The sequence below is a fragment of the Myzus persicae genome, unplaced genomic scaffold (assembly GCF_001856785.1).
Source record: "Myzus persicae strain clone G006 unplaced genomic scaffold, MPER_G0061.0, whole genome shotgun sequence".
Classification (NCBI taxonomy): domain Eukaryota; kingdom Metazoa; phylum Arthropoda; class Insecta; order Hemiptera; family Aphididae; genus Myzus; species Myzus persicae.
In genome coordinates, this window is record NW_019103896.1 from 160183 (window position 1) to 185214 (window position 25032).

At 27.8% G+C, this 25032-nt stretch overlaps 1 protein-coding gene across 1 annotated transcript; it reads left to right on the forward strand.

Moving 5' to 3' along the window:
- The first annotated feature begins 2359 nt into the window (after positions 1–2359).
- On the forward strand, positions 2360–7865 carry LOC111036050 (glycine-rich cell wall structural protein-like). The gene is made up of 4 exons (XM_022317937.1): positions 2360–2548; positions 5809–5876; positions 6220–6398; positions 6488–7865. The coding sequence occupies exons 1-4, from the start codon at positions 2528–2530 to the stop codon at positions 7675–7677; spliced, it is 1458 nt and encodes a 485-aa protein (XP_022173629.1). The 5' UTR covers positions 2360–2527; the 3' UTR covers positions 7678–7865.
- The last annotated feature ends 17167 nt before the right edge of the window (positions 7866–25032 follow it).

Genomic DNA, 25032 nt, shown 5'->3' on the forward strand with positions numbered 1-25032 from the left:
TGAACTGACTAAGTAAAGTATGTAACCTATAACTCCGTTTTTAATATAGTTTATTCTTACAAAAACATTAGTAGGTAGTTGTGTATCACTGTATCAGGTTTATCAATTAATATTTATATCAAATCGTACCTACTGAATTCAATAAAAAGTTAATACAAGATGCAATTTGATCTGACGACTTAAATTTATGTTTAAATTACTTAATACTTATAAACGTATAATTCTAAAAATGATACGGATACCCAATGAGTTTCTTGGGTTCTTTGTGTTTTATTTTATGTATCTTTTATTTTAAATAAGTTAGTAGGCAAATAAAATGTATTTTACAAAGCCTACGTCCTATACGTCCTATTATGTGACCAAACACAATAGCATAGGTTGACATAAAAAAAAATAATTTACTTACTTCGAAGGTAATTGTCCAAAAAAATAAATTAATGAAATGCTTTTATCAAAATCACATTGACCTCAAATGAGTAAGATAATAACAAATAATCTTTCAATTTTAAATTGAATATTCCCACAAACGAAAAACAATTATATGTGTCCTCTACAGTCTACAATGTTCATAGATTCGACTTAATCCTTGAATGACATCCAATTTGAGCAGTTAAAGTCTAGCAAAATAAGTATGAAATATACGCCGAGGTCTATAATTTATTTTATTTTCGATCACTTTCATTGTTATCAGATTTTCTTTATTTTATTCGACAGTGTTAAATTCACTTGACATTTTTTGTATATTATTTAACGATTTGGTTAATTTTATATTCTGAGAAGGGTAATGGATGAATTGATTTTATAATGATGTATGAGTGATTTTTTTATTTCAGCTTTAGGAGCAGAAAAAATGAATTAATTTTAAACTTTATTTAAGGGTGATTTCTGGTTTTTTTTATGTATGTATGACACATTTTTTTATGAGTAAAGATTTTGGAAATTAAGCACACATTTTTCCATAAGTTGATTATACTCCAACTAAAAATAAATTGTCACCATTTTTTATAAGCATTTATATGGTATATATAGTCATATAATTTTAACGAAATTCATAAAAAAATACTAAAATTGCAAAAAATCATAACATTTTTAATTTTATCTCCTTTTTTATTTTTGTAACTTTGAAAATGTTATTATTTAAAAAGGTTTAATCGTAGAAACTTGAGCAGTTTCATTATTATTACTAATATTATCGTTTTTTATATACATCATTTAAATTGTTGAATGAATTATCATTGAATTCAAATTTAACACATCCAATTCAATGACGAAGTACATTCGACACCTACTAAAGAGAATATAGTGAGTTCTCCGATTTTAATTTGTTAATCTAAGTTGACGGGTTTAAGATAAATGTTCAATCTTTCCACATAAATTGTAAGTTTTCTTGTTTTACAGTAAGAAAGTATTAAAAGTACAAGTATAAATGAAAGGTTTAAAATTCTTTAATGTTTATTTTGAACATGTACAATCCAATAAATTATGTGCACTTTAATAGTGTTTTCAGTTGTAAGCGGAAATAATTTCGCTTTTGCTTTTAGAAATATTTCATTGTACTTTTACATTTATTTATATAAAAATATATAATACTTTGGAGTATTTCTTAATAACCATAGTTTTTTTAAATTTCACGCGGAATAGTAACATTAAAATTTAAACTATTGAAGCACATATTTGTATGTTTTATTTTTACCTATATATTGGCATGTTGCTATCAAAATATTATCGGAATGGTCGTTTATCTATCACTCATCAGTAACAAAAACTGTTAACCCAGAATCATTAATTAGGTATTAATTCCCATACAATATACCTTAGGTAGTATAAAACATGTGTATTGAGTACTATAAGGTACTATTTAAGCTATATTATATCCGCCATTCAAGTGTAATCAATTAAAAATTATTTTATAAGTGGGCTCAAAAAATGAAAAAGTCAACGTCGTATTCTAAATTTGAACTTATGTTCTATATATTATTAAGCATTTACTTAAATAGTAGAGTAAAATATTAATTTTGATAACGTTGACGATTCAACTATAGGACGGCCGTCGACGGCATAATACTATTATTTATGCGTATATCTGCCGAAATCTATTACCTATAATAGTAAAAAATGAATGCAAATTTTTAACAATATTTAAGGTGTTTAATTGGAGAAAATGTTGTCCATAACCTCTATCCACCCACCTCATATTATTACATTATATTGCACCGGCGGTACCTATTCCTACCTTTACCGAGGCGCCTTGTTATGGAACGACACTGCAGCTGATCCACGACAATTACCAGGCACCGGGAGCCCCACCAGACATTCGACTTTGATGGTTGGCGACTTTCGGATATAAATACGCCGGACTCCAGTTGGGTTTACTCACATGTTCGCCGGTGATTTTGATAACCACAAGTACCCTATATAATATCGGTTGTACGTTTCGGTGTAGACTTTGTTGCCATACACGGGAGTATAGCAAATAATATCTGTCGAGACGTTCTTGCCATCCGACAATAATACAATTGTATTCAACATGGGCACTTTATCAATCGTAGTAAGTAAACAACACAATATACAACAAATATACAACATGTTTTTTTTATTATTAGAACGCTGAGTGATGTTAAAAAAACTACAAGAATATTGTTATTCTATGAAATGTTCTCTTGTAATTTTCTGTAATATTCTTTTCCTTCGAATACGTAAAATAAACATACTATTAAAAGTGCATAAAAAATACTATAAAAATATAATAATATAAATATTATTATATTATTAAAATTAATACCTAGCGATATTTACAATTTTCACCGCAATAAGTTCAATTATTTTTCAACATTTAAAGCAACTTATAATTTATTTAAAATATCATTATTTTTTAATTCCTTATTTATATAATTTTATGATATTTTTTAAAGCACAATTCAAATTTTTGAGCATTAAATCATATCATTAAGTGTACCGGATGAGATTGTTACTTGTAATTATTCCATATAATCAATGAAACAATCATTTTGGTTCTTTGTTTTGTTTTTTGTTTATTACTTAATTTTTTATAAACATCCTTTATTTTTATCAAAATAAGTTAAATTTCCTTTAAAAGTAAAATCAGCATTTAAAAAGAATAGGATGCAAACAATATTAATTGTCAATAAAATATATATTTTAATTAAATACTTATCTTGTAAAAACATATGAATAATAATCACGTTTGTTATCAATTATTAAGCACACCGTTTTAAATACCTACTAATCTATTTCAAAATTATCCATTAATTAATAACATTTTTAATTTCTCTATATTTTGGAAACTCTAATACTGGGTTGCATGAAAAGTCACTAAACATTTAACGAATCAATAGTGAGGTAATGATCCCTTAAACATGGTCTAGCAGCCCATGATTGGTCCATTAAATTTTATTGGGCCGTTAAATAAATAATTTTTTTCATGCAAACCGACATTAGAATGATAAAATATTTTACTTTATACAGTGTAAGAAAATACTATGAATTAAAATACAATATATTTTCAAAGTGAATTAATATGTGGTAATGGGTACGATTTAATGACTATTAACCTAAACTATGCCTTGAATCAACCAATACATACAGCTGACAAGCGTGGGTGTTCAATGTTGTACTTTGTACAAGTTGCTCATTAAATAAATAATTTATGATTTAAGAGTTAAAATTATAGTGTCCTCTGAGTTCTATGTTAAACCTGATAATAATTGTATTATTTATAGTAATTATATTAATATAGATAATTTGAATAGTAATAATTTAATGATCATTCTACATCGTATTTTCAATATTTGCTAGTTATTCATAGCATAAAAATATTTAAAAATGTATAAAATATATATGAATGAAATATAAAATTGAGTCAAGTATTTAGACTATAGAGCTATATTTTAAAATCTGTTTGAAAACGTTACGACAAAACTAATGATCCGATTTCGACCTACTTTGGATTATATTTACAAAAATCTTATTATCTAGTCAACCATTGACAGAGATTTCTTAATCTTGACAATTTCAAAATAAGTTAAATATTTACGATCCACGTTAATAGTAGTTTTCTTTAAAAAAAAACTTTAAATAATAATGTTATAAATTCATTTATTGCTTCTACAGTTTTACATGCATGTGAGGAATAAATTAAATTAGTTAGTGCGTGGTTAACATGAGTTATACAAACATAATATTTTTTTTATTTTTGTATAATATATTGTATATAAGCCATAAATCTTACTTTAAAATTTCATTAGTATACTTTAACGACGTACTTTACTCCTTTTTAAAAGTTAGATTGTACTGTTTGACATAATACATTTAATGATCCCAAGCAAGAAATTGTTTCTCATGTAAATATCCACTGTGTGATATTAAATAAATGGAAATAACAATAGTTATTTTGTAGTAGTATTTTAAAGAACTAAAATCATTCATAAATATTTGAATTAAAAAAATATGTGTTCATTCTTAGTATTTCTTACTAATTGCTAAAAATACTTAAATATGACATATTAATTGTTTATGATGTACATTATTTTGTTTTATTTTGTAATGAATCGAATATATAATAAGTAAATATTATACATTTAACTCGCGGCATGCGTTATATTATTTAAATTGTAATTTATAACGAGACTTTTGCTCTGAAAAAATTCTGAATGTTTAAACAAAAATATAATTAACTTGTTTTGGGTTCGTCTCGCTTCGCTCAAATTTTAGGATAGTGACGATAACTCGTCACGCTTCAATGTTTACGGCAAGGATTTAGTCTCGCGGGAATTGGTTTTTGATATATATCACTTGGCTGGATGTGTTGAGCGTGTGTCGTAGTTTTCAATCCAAAAATAATTAACAATTGTCACATTCTATAAACGATTCAGAGCGAAACACAGTGTGTTATGATTTTTGACAGTAACATTAGTAGGCAATTTAATCATTTTCGAAAAAAATGTATCGTTGTAATAAACCAATATTTTCTGTTTTACGTGAAACATTTGTGGCTGACTTAAAATTATCTAAAAAAGGATGTTCTCGTTATCATTATATTATTCAGTTATTATGTCAATATAAATTTACATTATCTGTCCACTCAAAATACAACTTGGGTATCTAACCTTTTGAATGACTGATTTTACTTTTACAACGTGCAATAAAATTTTAAAATGTCTCCGCGTACCTGACAAAAAAATAGAAAATAGTATTATGTATTATGTATAATGATACATTCAATGATCGCATCTGGCAAATCATTACCAACATTCCAAGCATACATATAATATAATTAGCTTCGATCACGATAATATTATGTTACTTCCTGACACGCGCAATAATTATCTATCCACCCCCGCCAGGGAAAGTGATGATACATCACGAGCATAGATTCGAGCTACCCGCGTATGATGTCCTCTCGTACTTTTATTATTAGTATTGTATAAAACAATCGGCCCACGGGCTATTCCAAATTATTAATAATAAAATGGCACGTAAAATTATTATCATCAGAATATTATTATCACTTTCACTCAAAGCAGCGACCTGCCCGAATGCTGGAAACCTTTCACCGGTCGCACGCGATGACCCGGCCGAAGTGACCGACGGGCGTTAAAATGCGCTCTTCCTAAAAACTAGTTCTTCTTCTTGTGCTGATAAAGTAAAAAAAATACGTTCTCACGCCTACGACACACGCGTCTTCGTGTAATTATGTAACCGTCTTCTCGTGTTCGGAACACTGACTCATATCTACATGAACATAGTCTAGTCTAATGTAACTTTACGATTTTTACACTTATTTTTCAGGTTTTCTGCTTCCTTGCAATCGCCTGCACATTCGACCCCACATGTGCAACATTCGGAAAAAAGGAACAGTGAGTATAATATTTACCCTCAATATATGTATTGCATTATTTTATATAAACATTAAATTAAAATTGTTATGCCTGATTACATAGACAAATTAAATTAAATTTTATCACTAAATTTTTTATGAATTAATAGTGAGCTGAAATGATCCCTTAAACATGATTCAGTGGCTCATGATTTGTCCATTACATTTTAGTGAACCATAAAATGATTTAATTTTTCATAAAATCGGGCATTAATAATTCATTATAATATTCTAAATCTTTATTTCATTATTAAGATGAAATTTATATTTTTATGCAACTTCAAAGTCCAAAATTAAACATAATGTTCAAACTAAATTTACAGTGTACATATTCGTGTTCATGTGCCAACCATCGTAAAGGAAGTTTACGTAAAAAAACCAGTTCACCATCACGAACACCATGATGATCATTATTCTGGTCACGATGATCATGGTAGTTCATCTGGTGGTTACGGAGGATCCTCCAGTAGTTATGGTAGTGGTGGAGATGATTCGTATAGTGGTAAGATCATAAAAAAAATTAACCTAGACTTACAAAATAATCTTTCACATCATATGTACTGACGCAATAAATTGATATAATTATTTTAGGCCATGGGGCTTCTGGTATTTATGATTCTGGATCAAGTGGACATGGCGGTAGTAGCTATGACGATAGTTCATCAAGCAGTTATAGTAGCGGACCGTCTTCGTCCGATGACTATAGTTCCAGTGATCATGGATCAGGTGGATACGGTGGATCATCCGGTGGTTACAGCGGTTCATCAGGATTCGGCGGATCTTCCGGTGGTTATGGTGGTTCATCAGGAGGATATGGTGGATCTTCCGGTGGTCATGGTGGTTTAGCAGGAGGATTCGGTGGATCTTCCGGTAGTTATGGTGGTTCATCAGGAGGATATGGTGGTTCATCAGGAGGATTTGGTGGATCTTCCGGTGGATATGGCGGTTCATCAGGAGGATATGGCGGATCTTCCGGTAGTCATGGTGATTTCGGAGGATCTTCCGGTGGATATGGTGGTTCATCTGGAGGATTCGGTGGATCTTCCGGCGGATATGGTGGTTCATCAGGAGGATATGGTGGATCATCCGGTGGTCATGGTGGCTTATCAGGAGGATTTGGCGGATCTTCCGGTGGATATGGTGGTTCATCAGGAGGATATGGTGGATCTTCCGGCGGCCACGGTGGTTCGTTAGGAGGCTACAGTGGTGGTTCCTTAGGAAGCTATGGAAGTTCTTCAGGAAAATATGGTGGTTCATCAAGTGGAATTTTATTTAGTGGATATTCTGCTAGTAATCATAAAGGATCATCTGGTGGATATGGAGGAAGTTCATCTGGTGGATATGGAGGCAGCTCATTTGGAGGACACGGAGGAAGTTCGTCAGGAGGATACGGAGGAAGTTCGTCAGGAGGATACGGAGGAAGTTCGTCAGGAGGACACGGAGGAAGCTCATCTGGAGGATATGGTGGAAGTTCAGGAGGTGGATACGGGGGTAGTTCATTTGGTGGACATGGTGGAAGTTCTTCTGGAGGATATGGAGGAAGTTCAGGAGGTGGATATGGTGGAAGTTCATTAGGAGGACACGGAGGTAGCTCATCTGGAGGATATGGTGGAAGTTCATTNGGAAGTTCTTCTGGAGGATATGGAGGAAGTTCGGGAGGTTTTGGAGGCTACTCAGGTGGTAATGACCATGGTTCCAGCTCTGGTGGAGACAGTTACTCAGCCCCAGGACAGGATAGCTTTGGACCAGCAGGGGAAAGTTTTCCTTATACTAAAAAATGAGCCACTGTAAAATTTCAAAAAAAATACGTTATTTTTTAACATTTAATTTTAATTTTGTTTTATTGTTACATACGTTATTGCTATTGATTTGTATCTAACATGGAAACAATTGTGAAATGTTTCCATTTTCTAAGACTGACTTATCTGTTTTTATTAATAAATATAAAAATAAACACATTTTATTAGAATGCGTTGTATTGTTATTTGTCATATTTCTATTATAAATGTATAATTTGTTTGAAAATCAGGAACAATTAAACAATTCTATTAATTAGTGCCCTAAACACTGAGGTCCATCCAGAATAAAAATGATGGTAATTAAAATAAAACCTATATCAAATACAGACAACTACATTTACTATAGGTTTCATTAAAATGTTAGCAACCATGTGTGTTATAAACTGGTACATAGTAAATAAATTTATAATAGTACTATGTTGTTAGAATATATAGTAACATGCTTTTATATATACTGAATTCCATTAAGTATTCAAATATAAAGTTAATTAAATACCTAGACTTTTGTTATCAAGTCAAAGCATTTGAGTTTTTTTTTTTAAATATGTAATACTTAATAAAACTTCAACTACAAAGGTTCTACATGATATAGTTTAAATTATGTAAATACCAGTAAAAATACTGGTTAGAGTGTTTGGCACATATTGTATAATAATTAATATTAAAATGTAAGTACACAATTATATTTTCTATAATTTTAAATTTATTTCCCAAAGAAATTATATTAGCTTTCCATTTCTTTTTAGCTTTCGTTTTTCAAACATTATAAGCTACAGTATAACATTTGTCTTATACAAATATACAATATTATACAATTATTAAGCTTATTGTGCATTTCTTAATAAATATTTTTGTATAATGGTATGTAAATAAATGATACATTATTAATTTGAATGACTATTTTTTTTTTTTTTTAGCTCAAAATGGTGATCAAGGCGCTTTAGTACACATAACCTATTTATAGAATATAATAATTATTGATGTTTATATGTTTTTATTGTTATTTTATATTAGCATAATAATATACATATAAACCTAGCTTATTTATAGTAACACTACTTTCATTTGTCGATATACCATAATTATATTGTAGTAATTTAAATGGATTTTGTATTTGTCCTTCGATTATAGTGTGACGACTTATACTCTTGGTGATATTTACTAATTCACTATTTATTTTAAATAATTTCGATTTTCTTCGATACATTTTATCTTAGTACTAAAATTACCTTAACTATTCTAACTGATTTAGTCAAATACATTTAGATAAAATAATATATATTATTTCAAATATGTTTCACAGGTATGTCACTTCGCTTAAACTATAAATGTATTCATACTTCAGGAGTTAAGTACATACACAAACTATGTTACCACGAGCAGTATTATATATTATATTTAGACCAAAATTAAAATTGTCACAAGTAAACCTAATATTAAGTTCTGAGATGTAAAATTTGCTCATAACATTTTTTTAAATTTGAAATTTAACATAATTTTATCAAAGATCTCTTTTGTGAATTATGAACAGACATTTTTTAAATCTGCCGTTAAATAATGTTATAGGTACTATATATAAGTTGACACATTTTGATTAAAATATATTAATAGTCGATCAATCTTAATTAAACATAACCAATGTCCATAATATTAAGAAACTAAAATAACACATTGTTGACAATTATGACGAGAATTATGTAATATAAATGTATGAAAATTATGATTTAAGGTCTTTAAATTTTACTTGGATATAGTTCATAAGTCATTACAATTTTTAATACTCCAAAGACAAGAATTCTATAAGAATTTGAACAAAATTTGTACATAAATATTGTACTAAATGTATTATTTTGATCAATAACTTACAATTTTAAAACTCGCAAAGCTGTCAAAATCTTTTTAAAAATAATTTATTTTAGTAAAATATTTGTTGAGGTGGCAGTTTATTTTACTATAAATTAATAATTATTATTTGTTGGCTGTTTACTTTTCAGAAAACTATCTATCTATCTTCGTACAATATTAAAATCAACTCACTGATATTCATACATGTATAATTATCTCACGGCTGACAATCTACCTTCTACAGTCTAGGTCTAGGTACTAGACCAGTACTAGTCACTTGTCAGTCTAGTCATAGTTTATACTTTTATAGATAATGTTGGAAGAATAATTTATATCGATAAAGCAGTATCTAGCTGTGCTACCTATAGATTTGAGTGCTGTACATTTTTTTTATCTCTTAAAAATTTAAAATGTTAAGTGACCGCTTTTTTAAATTGTAATTGATCATAGTTTATGAAACGTGTCATCAATTTTTGGCAGCTCTCATTAAATTGTTGCCATCAAACAAACGGATTATGAACCGAATATGATATACAATTTTTTTATATATATAGGTAGGTACTTACTACTTATAGTTAACCATTAAAATACTATCATACATAATCTACCAACCTATTAATTGTTTCAATAACGATTTTTAATTTTCCTATTTTATACCTAAAGATTAAAGATAAGAAATAAGTATAAGGTATCATTCGTACCGAGTTTAAGCTTATTTTACCATGTTGTACCATTGTAACCAGTAGCTTTATCGTATTATGTTTACACAAATTCTCCACATCTAAGACTTTAGAAGCATATGTATCTTTATTATTAGTATATTATGTATGTTTTTTTTTTCATTAGTAGTAAGCCGCCGGCACATTGGTTGTGGGGTGGTTCGGTAGGGTGTTATTTTTGTATATTTTTTTAGTAGATTTTTGAGTTGGTAGGTTTTAACAAGTGGTATTGCAGGGTATGTGTGTCATGTTTTTTCTCGCTAAAAACCTGGGTGGTTACTAGTCACCCATCCGGGAGCTAACGACTCTGGGCGCAGCATATAGTAACTTCAGCATTTTTACGTGACTACGGTCACCATCGCATTTATATTATGTATGTATAGGTTGATTAGACTTAAGTATAAAGACGAGTATTTAGTATTCGCCGAGTCTACTAATATCCCATTATCCGGCTGGGGTAGTGACTACTTGGTCACTATATAACTCGATCAGTATTTTTGCCAAAAAAAATTGTATTTGAAAATAATTTTAACTTGTAATATCTATATAAAAAAAAAAACTATGTATTTAGATTTTTAGATTTTTTGGTTACAGTATAAAATATTTATGACGAATATTGTATTCAATTTCAAACTTTTCAACCCAACAAATCACATGTTATTAAAAAACTAGAAAAAGCTAAAAAAAATTTCCAATTTAAATATTTAAAAAATTGAATGATAAATGTTAATATAAACTATAAGAGAAAATTTCATGTATCTACTGTTATTATGTTTTCGACTTACACCAAAAAGAAAACAAATCCGATTTTGTGAAAGACTAGTCTTGAGAAAAAATTCTCGTTTTTTCTTAATTTGTTCTTAGTTTTTCCCAATTCTTTTGAACACTTTTGGGAGTTTCACAATTTTGTACTTTCAAAAGTACCACCTAGATTCACTTTTCCACCAGAAGAGAGAACCTCGCTTCACTCAAAATCTGAAAAAAATTTGTTTTGTTGCAATATGGTTTTTAGTAAAAGTTTCAGCTTTTCTTGATTATTTTGAAAGTACTGGGAATTTTGTATTATTGCCTATTGACCTTAAAGTACCTATTAGATCCAATTTACTATCAGAAACTATTTTCGAAGTTGAATATTTAAGTAGTTTTACAGCTCCCAATAGTATGAAAGACACAACATTTTTTTTTTTTTTTAGATACATATCATTGCAAAACTAATAATTAATTGCTACACTCAGAATATAAAAATAAGCACATTATTTAGTATATATGTTCTTATTTTATTACCTATAAGGTTATTCTTATTATTGTCATTAAGAATACGTTTATTGTAGAATTATCAACACTTGTTTGAATGATGAGATATTGTTCAATATTTTTTGATTAATAACCCTACTATTGTATGATTATCATGTTTGAACGTCTGATACAACAATAATTCATTTGAACCGTACAGTATTACTGTACTTATCGTTAAAAAGTACGATAATTTTTTGATGAATAGGTACTTGTTATTACGATAGATGTAAGTATTTATACGATAACACATTTTTTAGAGTATATTATAATAAATGTGATTAGAGGGATACCTACCGAAAGTCGTTTATCTCATTTTTGAGCCCCCGATAGCAGTAAAACAACCACACATTCACACCACAGCTAACAAGATATTATGTTGTTATATTACAGCCTTCTGCAACCACTGTAGGCATTAACACCTACGTTCGTCGCCTTCCACCACGATGAACGACTCTGATATTAACCCTCCTCACACTACACCCATCAATCCACAACCTAATACGCTCAAGGTTAGGTAATATATAAATATATATGTAATATAACTTTCCCTAAAAAAAAAATATCAAGCTAATATATTCAATACAATTCAGGAAGTTCCTCAAATCCAACTAATAACTCCAAACAATATAAAATTTGCATCACGCATCTCCAACAACAGATTCTATTCTATTCTTCAAACGAAAATATCGTCGAAGAAATTCAGAACAATATGATAAATAACACGGAATTATCGTACCACCTTCTTATCAACCCTGCAGCCAAGCGTAGAATTATATCTAATGTCCAGCCAACATTACCACATTATATAACTGCAAAAACAATTATTAACAATCTCTGTATTAAAATAATGCTACCAATCTCATTCTTAAAGGCTGTCTTCTCTAATTACGTTCCAACACCATCTAAAAAATAATACTCAAACTTGATGAGGCGATGGTATTAGCTAAAATCGCCTTTCAACAAATACCAAACTTGAAATTAAACTTTAACCAATTTAAATATATCATTGAAAATACACTGGGTATACACAATCCTATTTAACATATCAACTATGGAAATTATCGTAATTATAGATAAGATGCCTCGTCCGAAAATTAAAAACACAAACATCAAACTCAGACTCACAAGACTATTCAACGCACTGCATTTAACTATTCCTTACGAGTTATGGCACTTTTTTAACGCAATAATAATAATTACCTACAATATTACTGTAAATATTGTATTTGTTGTACTTGTAAATTAATATTAATGTTATTAAAGATAAAATGTGAACCTTTATAAAGTTGTTGCAACCCAATGGCCTTATAGATACCGAGGATTAATTAAAAAACATAAGATTATTAACATACACAAGTCACAACTACGTTGAATGAATTCTTGTATTGAGATAAATAATGAAAAATCAGAAATAATAGTATATCAAAAACTTTTTCTTTGACAATGTAAACAATCCGGAATAATAAGTTAATCACCTGTAGAGTAGTATTAACCAAAACTGAACATGCATGATAATTATGTTGCCTATATCAAATCTCCACACAAACCTAATGCAATTTTAATAATATTAATAAACTTTAATTTATATTAATGTTTTGGTTAAGGGTAAGGGTCGCTTATTATTTTAACTTAACGTCTAATTTGGAAGTAATAACCAAATTAAATAGCCAGTTAATTGTATAAATTTTATAATAATAATGATTTAATTATAAAACGTTATGTATTACGTTAAATATCACAAAATATGAAGGGCATAATATCAAAGGTTTCTAAAAAAATATTTTAGTAAAACGAGCTTAATAGAAAATGTATAATCATGTTAATAAATAGTAGTTAAAACTAATAACCCAATGATAATTTTATTTAATCGCACTGTATACAATGTGAGTTTTATAATATATTTTTACTATTGCAAGCAGCTAGGTATTTAAGTTAAAAAATACTTGAAATAAAACTTTATCATATGATTGTGCTTAGTTGTAAAAAAAAATTGTTGTCAAATTATTGTAATATTTAACTGTATATTTACTAGAAATTCTCATATATTTTTTATCATATATGATCAACTTATAAATCCATTATTATACTCTATACGTACTTAAGAGTTTAGAGAATAGTTGGTTCAAATAATTTCCAACCGTTATAAAATATAAAATAAAGTTGAAAGAATGATATAATATAAAAATAATAAATATATAATAAACAACATAAATGTAAGATAGTAGTAATATATAATGTATTAAAATACATAATTATTTAGTATATTATACAATATAATATAAATAGGTCTCTGGAACCAGTCTAAATTAAATTAATCGTAATTCTTTATTGCTATGTATATGGTAAAATAACAAACTCCAAATGTTTCCAAAATTTACCATGCATAAATGGTACCTAAGAAGTAAAATGGTAATAAAGTATCTTTGTTGTCGAACGTGCGAAATATGTGTCTCTTAAAGTCTTGACAATGCGCTTGTCAGTAGACTTCAGATGATTGACCCAAAACCCGAACATTTTGCCTAAATTACTACAAGAATATTGATCACTCAACATTTACTCGTATTTCATAAACTGACTGACATCTCTAAGAATCGAAAGTGATTTGTCGTGTTCAAATAAATGCTTCAACAACATTCAGTTACATTGCACGATGTTTACAGGTACCTCCCTAGTGGAAACTGTCTCAAGAAGAAATCAAGTATTCCGATCATTACTCTATTTCACCCGCCATCCGATTTGCGAGGAACAATAAGTTTCACACAAACTTCTAGTTATTACTAACACTAATCAGAGTAAATGTCAAAATTGAGTAATATTCTAAATTTCTTTGAATACTTAAATAATGCCCTAAATGAAAACAATGCACAAGCTACCCCCACTATCAACTGTTATTATACTGTTTGTACATTTTGTACATTTATACAACAGACAGTAAATTGGCAAACGTTTGTAAATACGTCGGTGAAGAAAATATATATTATTAAATAATATCAGCGTATGGGTATAATATATTTTGCAAAAACAAAAATCACGTACAACTTAAAAGTACTTAGACTAAAATGTTTAAAGATTTTCTTGTTTGTTGACAATACATTTTACACTTACAGAAAAAGCGCATATTATTATACAATAAATAAATAATTATATTTGTTTTACTATTTTACGTTATAATTATATACATTTTGTCATGCGTTAACGTATATTAATGAGAATTTTTGAGTGAATGATTTTTAATATTAATTTATTTACATGGTCTCTATAAACCTGAATGTATTTTATTCAAACATTTATTCCTGTAAAAATATTTTCTGAACTATTTCAGTATTTTTAATACGACATAAAAGAGAATTCATTAGTGTAAAAAGTGCTGAAATTTATTTGCATGAAATAAATATTTTTTATTTTTTATTACATAATTTTATTAAGATTATATTAAAAACTAAAGTTTGCTGATAAAACTTTTTTCCATTCAATATAACTAAAAAATGAATTTGAGTACGTTCAGTACAACAAGTATAATACAATTGTCAATCATTATTACATTTTTCCTATATTAACTATTAACAATAGATTACTGAAAACAATTTTTATTTAGTTTAAATTTTTTCAGTGCACGACCTATAAAATAATTATTTACATTAAGTGCAAGTGCTATACGAATATACGATAAGTGTTGAGTTGATATTGGGTGGATTAACAAGTTTTGTTAGGTAGCTTAAAATCTCAGAACCATTTTTTACTGCTACAAAATTGTTTTTCCAAGTTCAAAACCCGTAAAACATGCAAACACTGTAGTAAACCAGAATTTTCGCTTCACTTATTGACTGTATCCAATAATGTCTGTTTTATAATATAAAACAATAATGATTTTTTAATGATAAAATACAACGATAGAATCCATTATCATATTAAAAAAAAAACCTTTTTTTTATTCATGTAGGTAATATAAATTTTATATAAATTATTATATTCCACAGATGCAAAACTCTAGATTGAATAATAGTAATAATCATAAAATCATTACTGTTATATTGTGTTATAATTTACGAGTATAAGAAACTTGAAATAATCTGATACGTGTTAACAGATAAAATTTAATTATGACACAAATTATACTATAAATTCTATAGTGTACCAACATACGTGTGAAACTGTTGTCGCGTCACATATTTATACGGATTTTTTGGTAATTTATTGATCTACTCATGTTATTAAACAAAAATTATCAAAATTAATGTTTAGCATACCAAAACTCCTTAAAATCCTACTTAACATGTTTAATACTGAAGCAATTTCTTGTATAAATATAAATATTAGTTAAATATATTATATAATGTATAAATAATATAATATAGAATATGCATACAAAACAAAAAATCAAGGAACTTGTTCTGCTATATATTACATAGTTATTGAGAGTGCGAATCGTAGTTGAGTAAGTCACTATAATAATAAAAAATATTATTGCATGTGATGACAAACGATTGTAAGTGGCTTATATTTCTAAGAGTATTTTGTTACATATTTGATATACTATTACTAATTTATTTTGGCATTATTAATATTGTTAGTTGAATTCAATTTTGTAAAAAAAAATTACATGTTATACATTACAGTGGTTATTGTTATATTTTTTCAAATAATTATACATTTTTACTAGCAATTTTAGACTTATTAGACAATGCTAATTAATTCTACAACAATTCTACAATTGTTGCAAAAATTATGCCTTAATATATTTTTAATATTTTTTTTAACTGTTATAAGGACAAGTAACAACTTATATGAGATCTAATGTTACATTTTCAAGCTTTTTGCCTGACCCAAAAGTTTTCATCACTTTTATATAATCGTACAGTTTAAGAAGGCAGGAAATAGAGGTACAATTCGGAGATACGTATTGTAAAAAAAAAGAAAAATGATACTTTTATCTCTAATTTTTTGTTTACACGGCGTAATGAATAGGCAATAGAGGTACACAACTACAGTGTAGTGGACGACATTACTATTATAATTCTTTATAATAAAGTGGGTGTAGCCATAATTGTAAACTATCAAAGACAGTACTCATGGTATTTTTTTTTCGTTATGTAAGACCACATTTAAGTTTTAAAAATTTATAAAATATATGTTTTATAATGATGGTTTGTTAAGTTTGATTATATTTTCGAAGTTACGATTAAATTTTTCTGTAGATACTTGTGATCATGGTAATTCCTAAATTATTAATTTAAATCGTAAAACACTCGAATTTTAACACGCTGTTTTATTTTAATCCTATATTTTCTTCCAAACAATTTTATTTATACGAAACACCAACATACACATCAATTTTTCAAAGTAAATAAATAATTGACTACTATATAGACTTATGAACTAATGATGAAAAGTAAATTAGACTCAGCATCACCAAACTGTAGTGCTATTGTGTTGTATATAGAGTTTAACTGCAACGAATCGGCTTCAACTGGCCAAACCGGTAGCACAGACGAATCGCCGGACGTTGAAACGTTCAATTCCATGAATGCGACGGATGATAATTATTTATTAAAACCTTATTTCTATTTTTTATCGTACTGTTCAAGTAGTCTTCATATTCCAAAGCAAAATATTTGTCTAAGTTTATGTGAAAATCGAATTTATTTAGGACTAGTGTGTAGTACCTTATGACTTTATGAGTTATAACTTATAAGTATTTTAAATTTAAATGAGAGTAGTAGTGGACTAACATTTTGTGGGATAATCGGGTACCACTTCACTCTGCTCATCTAAATTTTAAATACTTATAAGTTATAACTCGTAACCTATGATGGTAAAAAGTATTTAAAAATATAATTTTTAGTAAAAACTTTGTTTTGTTAACGACTTGATACCACGTAAAAAAATATTTAAAAACACATTAATACTTTTTGAATAATGATAAATGGCACGAAACTCTTAGTCACGAGTTCGTGGGGTATAGCCCCATGTTTAGCCCCACTTTCCTATGTCTATCTCTTGATGGTACACAAAATAAGATGAAAATGTACACTATTGAATACATTTTATTAATAAAAAACAAGCACCCAAAATACGAGTCTCTGTGAATCGCTTACAAACATACAAGCCGAGCTCTAGGAACCCCTCGCTGGCCTTTGCTTCATTGGCTTTTTATTTGTATTATTTAATTTAATTTTTGTATGCACTAAATTGGTTGACAACAGTGTTCCACGTTAAATGAATCAACTGGTACATATGGATATGCAACTAAACCTACACCAAACATTATGGTACATTGGTACATATTTAAATAATATAAACGGTATTAAATGTAAAGCATGACACTGTATTTTTCGATGTGGTTATTCTCATATAAGATCTGTATGTTGATGTACTAAAAAGGCATTTATGACAAATAAATTGCAAAAAAATTAAATATTAATAACCTAATACTTTAACAAAAAACGTTCATAAAATTGTTAAAATTATTAAAAATATTTATTGATTTTTAACCTAACCTAACGACTCGTGTTCTTTATGAACATCGTAATTGCGTATGTTCTCCAGGTATATGGACTTTATGGTTATGACGCTCCTACACGATTCGTACTCTTGCCGATCATCGTGCATTTACCTTCCACCGATGTGGAACGACGAGAGATTCGGTGACTAAAAATAATCTCTATATTTGACGTTTAAACACCTCCATACGACTCGTAAAATATCACGATTGACGATAATTCGCCAAGTAGGCAAGAAGTCGTGTGGGACCGTCTTTATATTGATATGTTATTGAAATATATTTTAAGCTAGATAAGCATCGTCAATGATGAAACATATTAAAAAAAAGATCAGAAATCATCAACACCCGGGCCCCACTCATAACCAATTGCAAAACATATCCCACGAGATATTTTAATAAAAACCATTTTATTTGTGTACAGTTATTAGTTATAGAATATTTGTTGACGATTTCCGTTATAAATACGACTAGGAACTTGGGACTAATACATCTTTAACGCCTACTCATAATTTTCGGGGACCGTATAAAAATATAAATTCCACAATATTGCGGGTCCTTACAATCTAAGATTTAAAGTAGGGCCACATATCATATTCATGTTTTTATGAGCACTTGAAGTTGGGAATAAAATATAGGAATATTAATTAATTTATGTACATATATATATATATATATATATATGTATATTGTATATATATAATTTATTATTTTATAAAATCAATGACCACACATGTAGAGTTAATGGGAAATAAATGTAGTGTTCACTTTATGTCTCTATGTGAATAAATAATAATACGTGATACGATAATATTATGTTTTATTTAAAATCGTTGGTTATGTCTTATGTTTTATTTTTCATTATCGTTATATTTAGTATTTTTCGGTGGTCTTTATATGGTTATCTGATTTAAATAAATTAAAAGGCATTTAAAATGTTCGAATATTTTTAGTTTTTTATCCAAGCGTTGCTACAAATATTGAGGCTTAGTCAAAGAGCTTGAAAGTTTAATACAAGATCTTTTTGTTAATTTTATTTTACTTTGTAACCATATTACAATTTAATTTAATAAATGAACAAGATTTTTAGCAGTCTTAACTTACTGAAAGTTTTGACAAAATCACAAACATTTTGCAAAATATAGTTTGTGATTCATTAAAAATGTATAACATTTTAAATTTTGATAGCTATAAGGCTTGACATTTTAGAACAAAGGTCCTTATTATAATTATAATTATAACTAGTTCTTAAAAAAACAAAATCTAAAAATTATCATAATATAATATACGCAATACAGACATGAAGTTCAAATTTCTACAAAATTAGATATTGAAACAAAGAATACAAATTTCAGTTATTTTACTGTAACTTAAAAATATTGGTGGGAACTTTTTCGTATTTTATTATATTTATTATATTACTATACATAGTGAAATTTTAAAAATATATAGCTTAATTATAATTTATTGACCATTAATGCCACAAACGACGAACCTATTCAACCGCTCTATGGTAATAGTCGGTATTGACACAAAATCGAATAACAATAATATATCACATAAATATTTACTATTATAGTATTATATATTATAATACATAGCCATAAATTAATTCAATCTAACATATTACTATACCTAATAGTAAAATAAATAACTATTAGAAATAAGAATTTACTATAATAATACATACTTAGAAAGTTAAAAATATTTATAGGCTCACAGACCTTCTCCGCTCAGAATTGTTGTTCGTGCCTATGCAATAATATACCACTGTCCATTGAATTCAAATTTTAGACATAATATCCATTACAGTGACGTACTCGATTTCAAACGAAGTGCATTCACTTGACAGTCGACATCTACTATACTGCAGCCCGAGTTCCCCGATTTTCTTTTGTAATATGTACATCTATGAAAGTACGATCAATCTCTAGTACTGAAAAGAGTTTATACTTTCGTTATGTATTTTAATTATATTCTGTTTATTGCATATTACATTTAAATTTGGTATTTGTTTGACATCGCAATTAAGTATTTTAGCTGGGAGACAAATTTTGGAATTCACTGTGTAATGAATATCTATTATACAATATTTCGAATATTATTGATGATTATATACAATGGCTGGGAAAAAAAAATGAGTGGGTGTTCGAAAGACTATAAAAATTACAAAATTGCTAATATCGGTCAGTAGCACGGCGCTTCTGACCGATACGGCTATCGCTTGACACGGACCAGCAGTTATTACATCGAAGTATTTTTATAATGGCCATTCAATGAGCAACGATTATAGTGTATATCGGAGGCGGAGATCTATATGTTTCTATGGCAAACGATCCATTATATTAATCGCATAATATTGGTTGGTTTAAGAATAAAAGCAAATTCGATTATGTGATACTAACCTAAACTATCTGATGCGAGCTCATTTATATACACGAAATCACGAAACTATTAATAATTGTTATGTAATATAAAAATTCAGGATTTATGTAAACCGTTGAAAACCCTAATGCCCATACAGATTTCATTGAAAATATTCAATATTATGCTTGAATTAAAATTAAAGTAGATACTTGTAAGTAAGGAAGTCATACTAAATAGTAAATAGTACATTACGGTATTAAAATATAAATAATTAATTTTATAGTATTTTATTTTATTTTTTTGATGTTTAAGTATTATATTGTTTCTTTAAGGAAGTTTATTTTCTTACGTCAGCCTATTTATGTACAATAGTATAATATGATATATATATATATATTATATTCATATTATGGCCTTGACATACCTATCGAATTGTCAGAACTTATTTGGTTACACTTATTAATTTTAAATGAATATGTTAAATTTATATTTATACATAAAAAATTACTAGAAAGTATTATTGAAAGTCAAACCATTCAATAAAAAATTGAATAACATCTTCGATCGCCTGATCGGAAATTATTTGACAGCAAATAATTTACATTTGTAGAGTGTGGACGTCATGAAAAATAAAAATAAAAATAATACATTTTAGAAATCGTCATGATAATTATTACTTTGACAACTTCAATAATCCTGATTGCAATATGATATATGATATTATGTTATGTCATTCATATAATATCACATATTTTATTACAACGTTTAGGGTGCATCTCGTAACGCACAATGTATATAATATAATATATATTATACATTACGGTGTACTATATATTATACGCTATGCTTATCTCGGAAATATTATAAAATTAAAATAAATTATATAACAATATTATAACAGTAATACAATAGTTGAATGATACATATTAATATGATATTATACTCAAACGGATTATGTACATATGTTACATCTCAAATTTTTTATTATATATTTGACGTGACTGATAGGTTAAATACAGGAACTTAAGTGGAATGTCATGTGAAGAATAACACTGTTATTAACATTATTAAAATGATGATTTCGAAATATTATAATAGCGGAAAACTCTATACGTACCTTCGCACCTACTACCTATATAATGTGTAATTCGTGATAAACGTGTAATCGAGGTAAATCGATATAATCTATCAGACGGTAGACCGAGACGATAGATATTATTTAGCAGTCGGATGTATAATATAAGAATAAATTGAAAAAATAAATGTCTCCAAATGTATATTGATCTCATTTTCTGAATTACTCTTACCGTACGTATCATAATTATACATAGCAAACTATTTAAAATAATTATAAAAATAATATTTTTCGCTCATCATACATCCTATACTGATCAGTGACCTTCAGAGATATTATTCCAAAAAGATAAGACGTAGAACCGTATAATAGTATATTATAATGTCCCGAAATAAATTATTTATAAATCAGTAATATTTAGTTAAAAAAAAAACAGCTGAATTTTGCATCTCATTAAATCTCTGAAGACCTAAAAATTTGGGTATGAGATATTTCCTAAGAAGGGACTATAATATATATTATACAGTTTGACAAAAGTTTAACTATTCGGAGTTCTTGTCTTGGTAAAATTATTTATTTGTGCAAACGATTTTTTATAAATATAATATATATATATATAGCATTTTAAGCCTTTAACACAACACTTTAGATGAAAAATAGTTTTTTTTATCGTTATTATTATAAGTAGAGTGGTGAATGTATTGATTTTTCAGCAATGTAAGTTTTTTATTGCGTATGGTGACTTTTATTTTTATAGTAGAAAAAATGCTTCAATTTTAAATTTCAATATCTTTTGTAGTAGGAAAATAAATGTAGTTGGTGGGGCGTAAAAAAAATGATCGGTTCTATTCTTAATAATTAGGGAAAACGGAAATTCTTACCCAAAACAGGTTTTTGACAAATCAATTTGTTGACATTTGACATTTTTTCCTATAAATATAGATAAAAAAAATTTTAATCAGTCAAAAGCCAAACAATTTAATACAAATTTGTTATTTTTATAAAGCTATTAAAAAATATTAATTTTTTTGGTATGATTTTTTTACGAAATAAGATATTTAATTATTTATATGAAGAAGAGCAATCTCAGTTATTTTGCTTCAATTCAAAAATATTTTTCGTGGGAATTTTAAATTGTTACGTACGATACGTGTATATTCTTATATTATTATAAACGCAATGACAAAAAAAAAGTAAAAACTTAAAATTTGTAACAATAAAACATTCAAAAAAAAGTCGAGTTTTTAAAAAGTGTTATGCAGTATTTTAAATTGTTGAATAACTGTATAATATCCAACTGTTAAACATTTTCAAATACATTTTTTAGTGAAAAAATTACTATGCAATGATAAATTAATCTGTTTACTTAGGTAATATATTATGTACTGTAAAAAATATCGTAATATAACGGCGTTATGAGTAGTGTTGGTATAATATATTAATTATTGAAGTAAAGTGTATAATGTGTATATAATAATTTAATGTACATATATGTATATATGTATGTACAGATTGTGTCGAAATTTCTTACGGAAAATCTGCGAGTGAAAACCGCGTGGCGGGAAATGCCTTATAAAAACGCCTAGCGATCGCCACTACTGTTATTTTCACTGGCACGTGTTCGCAATAGCATGCTGATGATACTGGTGCAGATATAGGTATGCATTAGTTTTCCGAAGTGCATCGTCAAACTCGTGACATTTTATTATAATATCGCAGTTTTAAGCCATTCGCATAGGCCTCGCGGTGTAATATCTTTTGTCGTTATTGCTAATTTTTCTTCTGTATTTGTGCGCATATTCGTCCGGAAATGGTCAACAAAAGTGTGAGTATATTCGATGTTTAATTAATTAACTATTATTTTTTAGTTTTTGTTCATAAACGGCACTAATAGAAACCAAACATGTATTTATAAAGTCTGAGCGTCCAAAAGACAAATAATGTTTCGATCGTCCTACGGGATGGATACAAAGATTATTCATCTACTCGACTCGACCAAGCGACCGACCTTATAATTTTTCATCAGATTTCATTAGTTTTCCCTACAACAGAATACCGACCATAATTTCAAAAACCTTTTTTTTTTCGAAATTCATACCGATATTTATTTTAGCTAGTAGTATGCGTAGGTATTATGAGTGCTGTATGCCTGTATGTGATATTATAATGATGTTTAACTGAGATTCGATAACGAAGACAGATGTAATATTTTTTAACCCATTGCCAACAATTGTACGAATACGTGAAATTCAATAATAAGTATTCTAGAAAAATATCAACATTTTAGTCCATTGAATTGGTACTAGAGAATTGAGATAATATTATTGCTGTAGGTAAAATTGAATGAACCCGTTTTTAATGAATTTCCCGACAAGAGAAATACCCAATTAGGTGTAATATTATTGTTCAGATTCAGTATAGAAAATAATACTTGATATAAAATATGTAAAATTAGCAAACGAATGCAATACTAGAATTATTTAATAAGTTGTATAAAAGCTATAACTGTGCTTCGTTTTTATAGTAGTGTAATAATACTATACTATTAAATATATTATGTAGCATTGTAGCTCAATGAAACTTAATATTGTTTAATTTGTACTTAGAATTTTGATATTTGAATAGTATAGTAAGCTACAATTATTAATCATGAACTCTTTTAATATTTTATAAAAATTGGTCTTGTCAAATAATTCTTAATTCATAGTTATATGCTATAACAATGATACAGGAAGTATAAATGTCTTTAATTTTATTAATATATACCTTCCTTATGTTCAAGACAGTACCTATACGGAGCATAGTTAAATAATAAATTACTAATTTTCGTTTGTACACGTTAGAAGAACTATTTTAATAGAATACCTATTGATACCCAAACGGTATTTTTCCGTTGTACCGATCACATTCAATTATACTCGTGATAAGTTTTTCCTATTTCAAAATCAATATTTCAAACTGTTTTGAATATCAAATTAAGTATTACAAACCATAATATAATTTATAATGGTAATAAATAATAATATAAAATTAAAATGTTGTAACTATAGGCAAATACTAAAGATAAAACTACATGTAATACAATATTCTTCCAAAAAATATGTTTCAAAGTGTATATTGTTATGTATAGTTTATTTGAAAATTTAGAATTTCCGGAGGACAAACAATTTTTTTTCAGATACTAATATAGTACCTAATTAATGATTAGATAGTAACTTTTGACTAATAACAATATGTTTTCGCGACAAACCCTCCTGTCACCAAGAGACTATGCAGTCCATTTATTTTGGTGAAATGTCTATTAGACGTTTTATACCTTACCTATCACAGCACAATTTTGAAAAATCTATGTTCGTCCCTACTGCACAACGTAGTCACAATGACATAGAGATGCACCTATACGGCTATACAATACATGGATATACGAGATACGATAACAACGTAGACATACGATACTTCGCGAGCGTTTGATGAAAAAAAAAATCATAACAAATACGAATTTTTTATACAAATAACATATTGGTACTTAAGCGAAT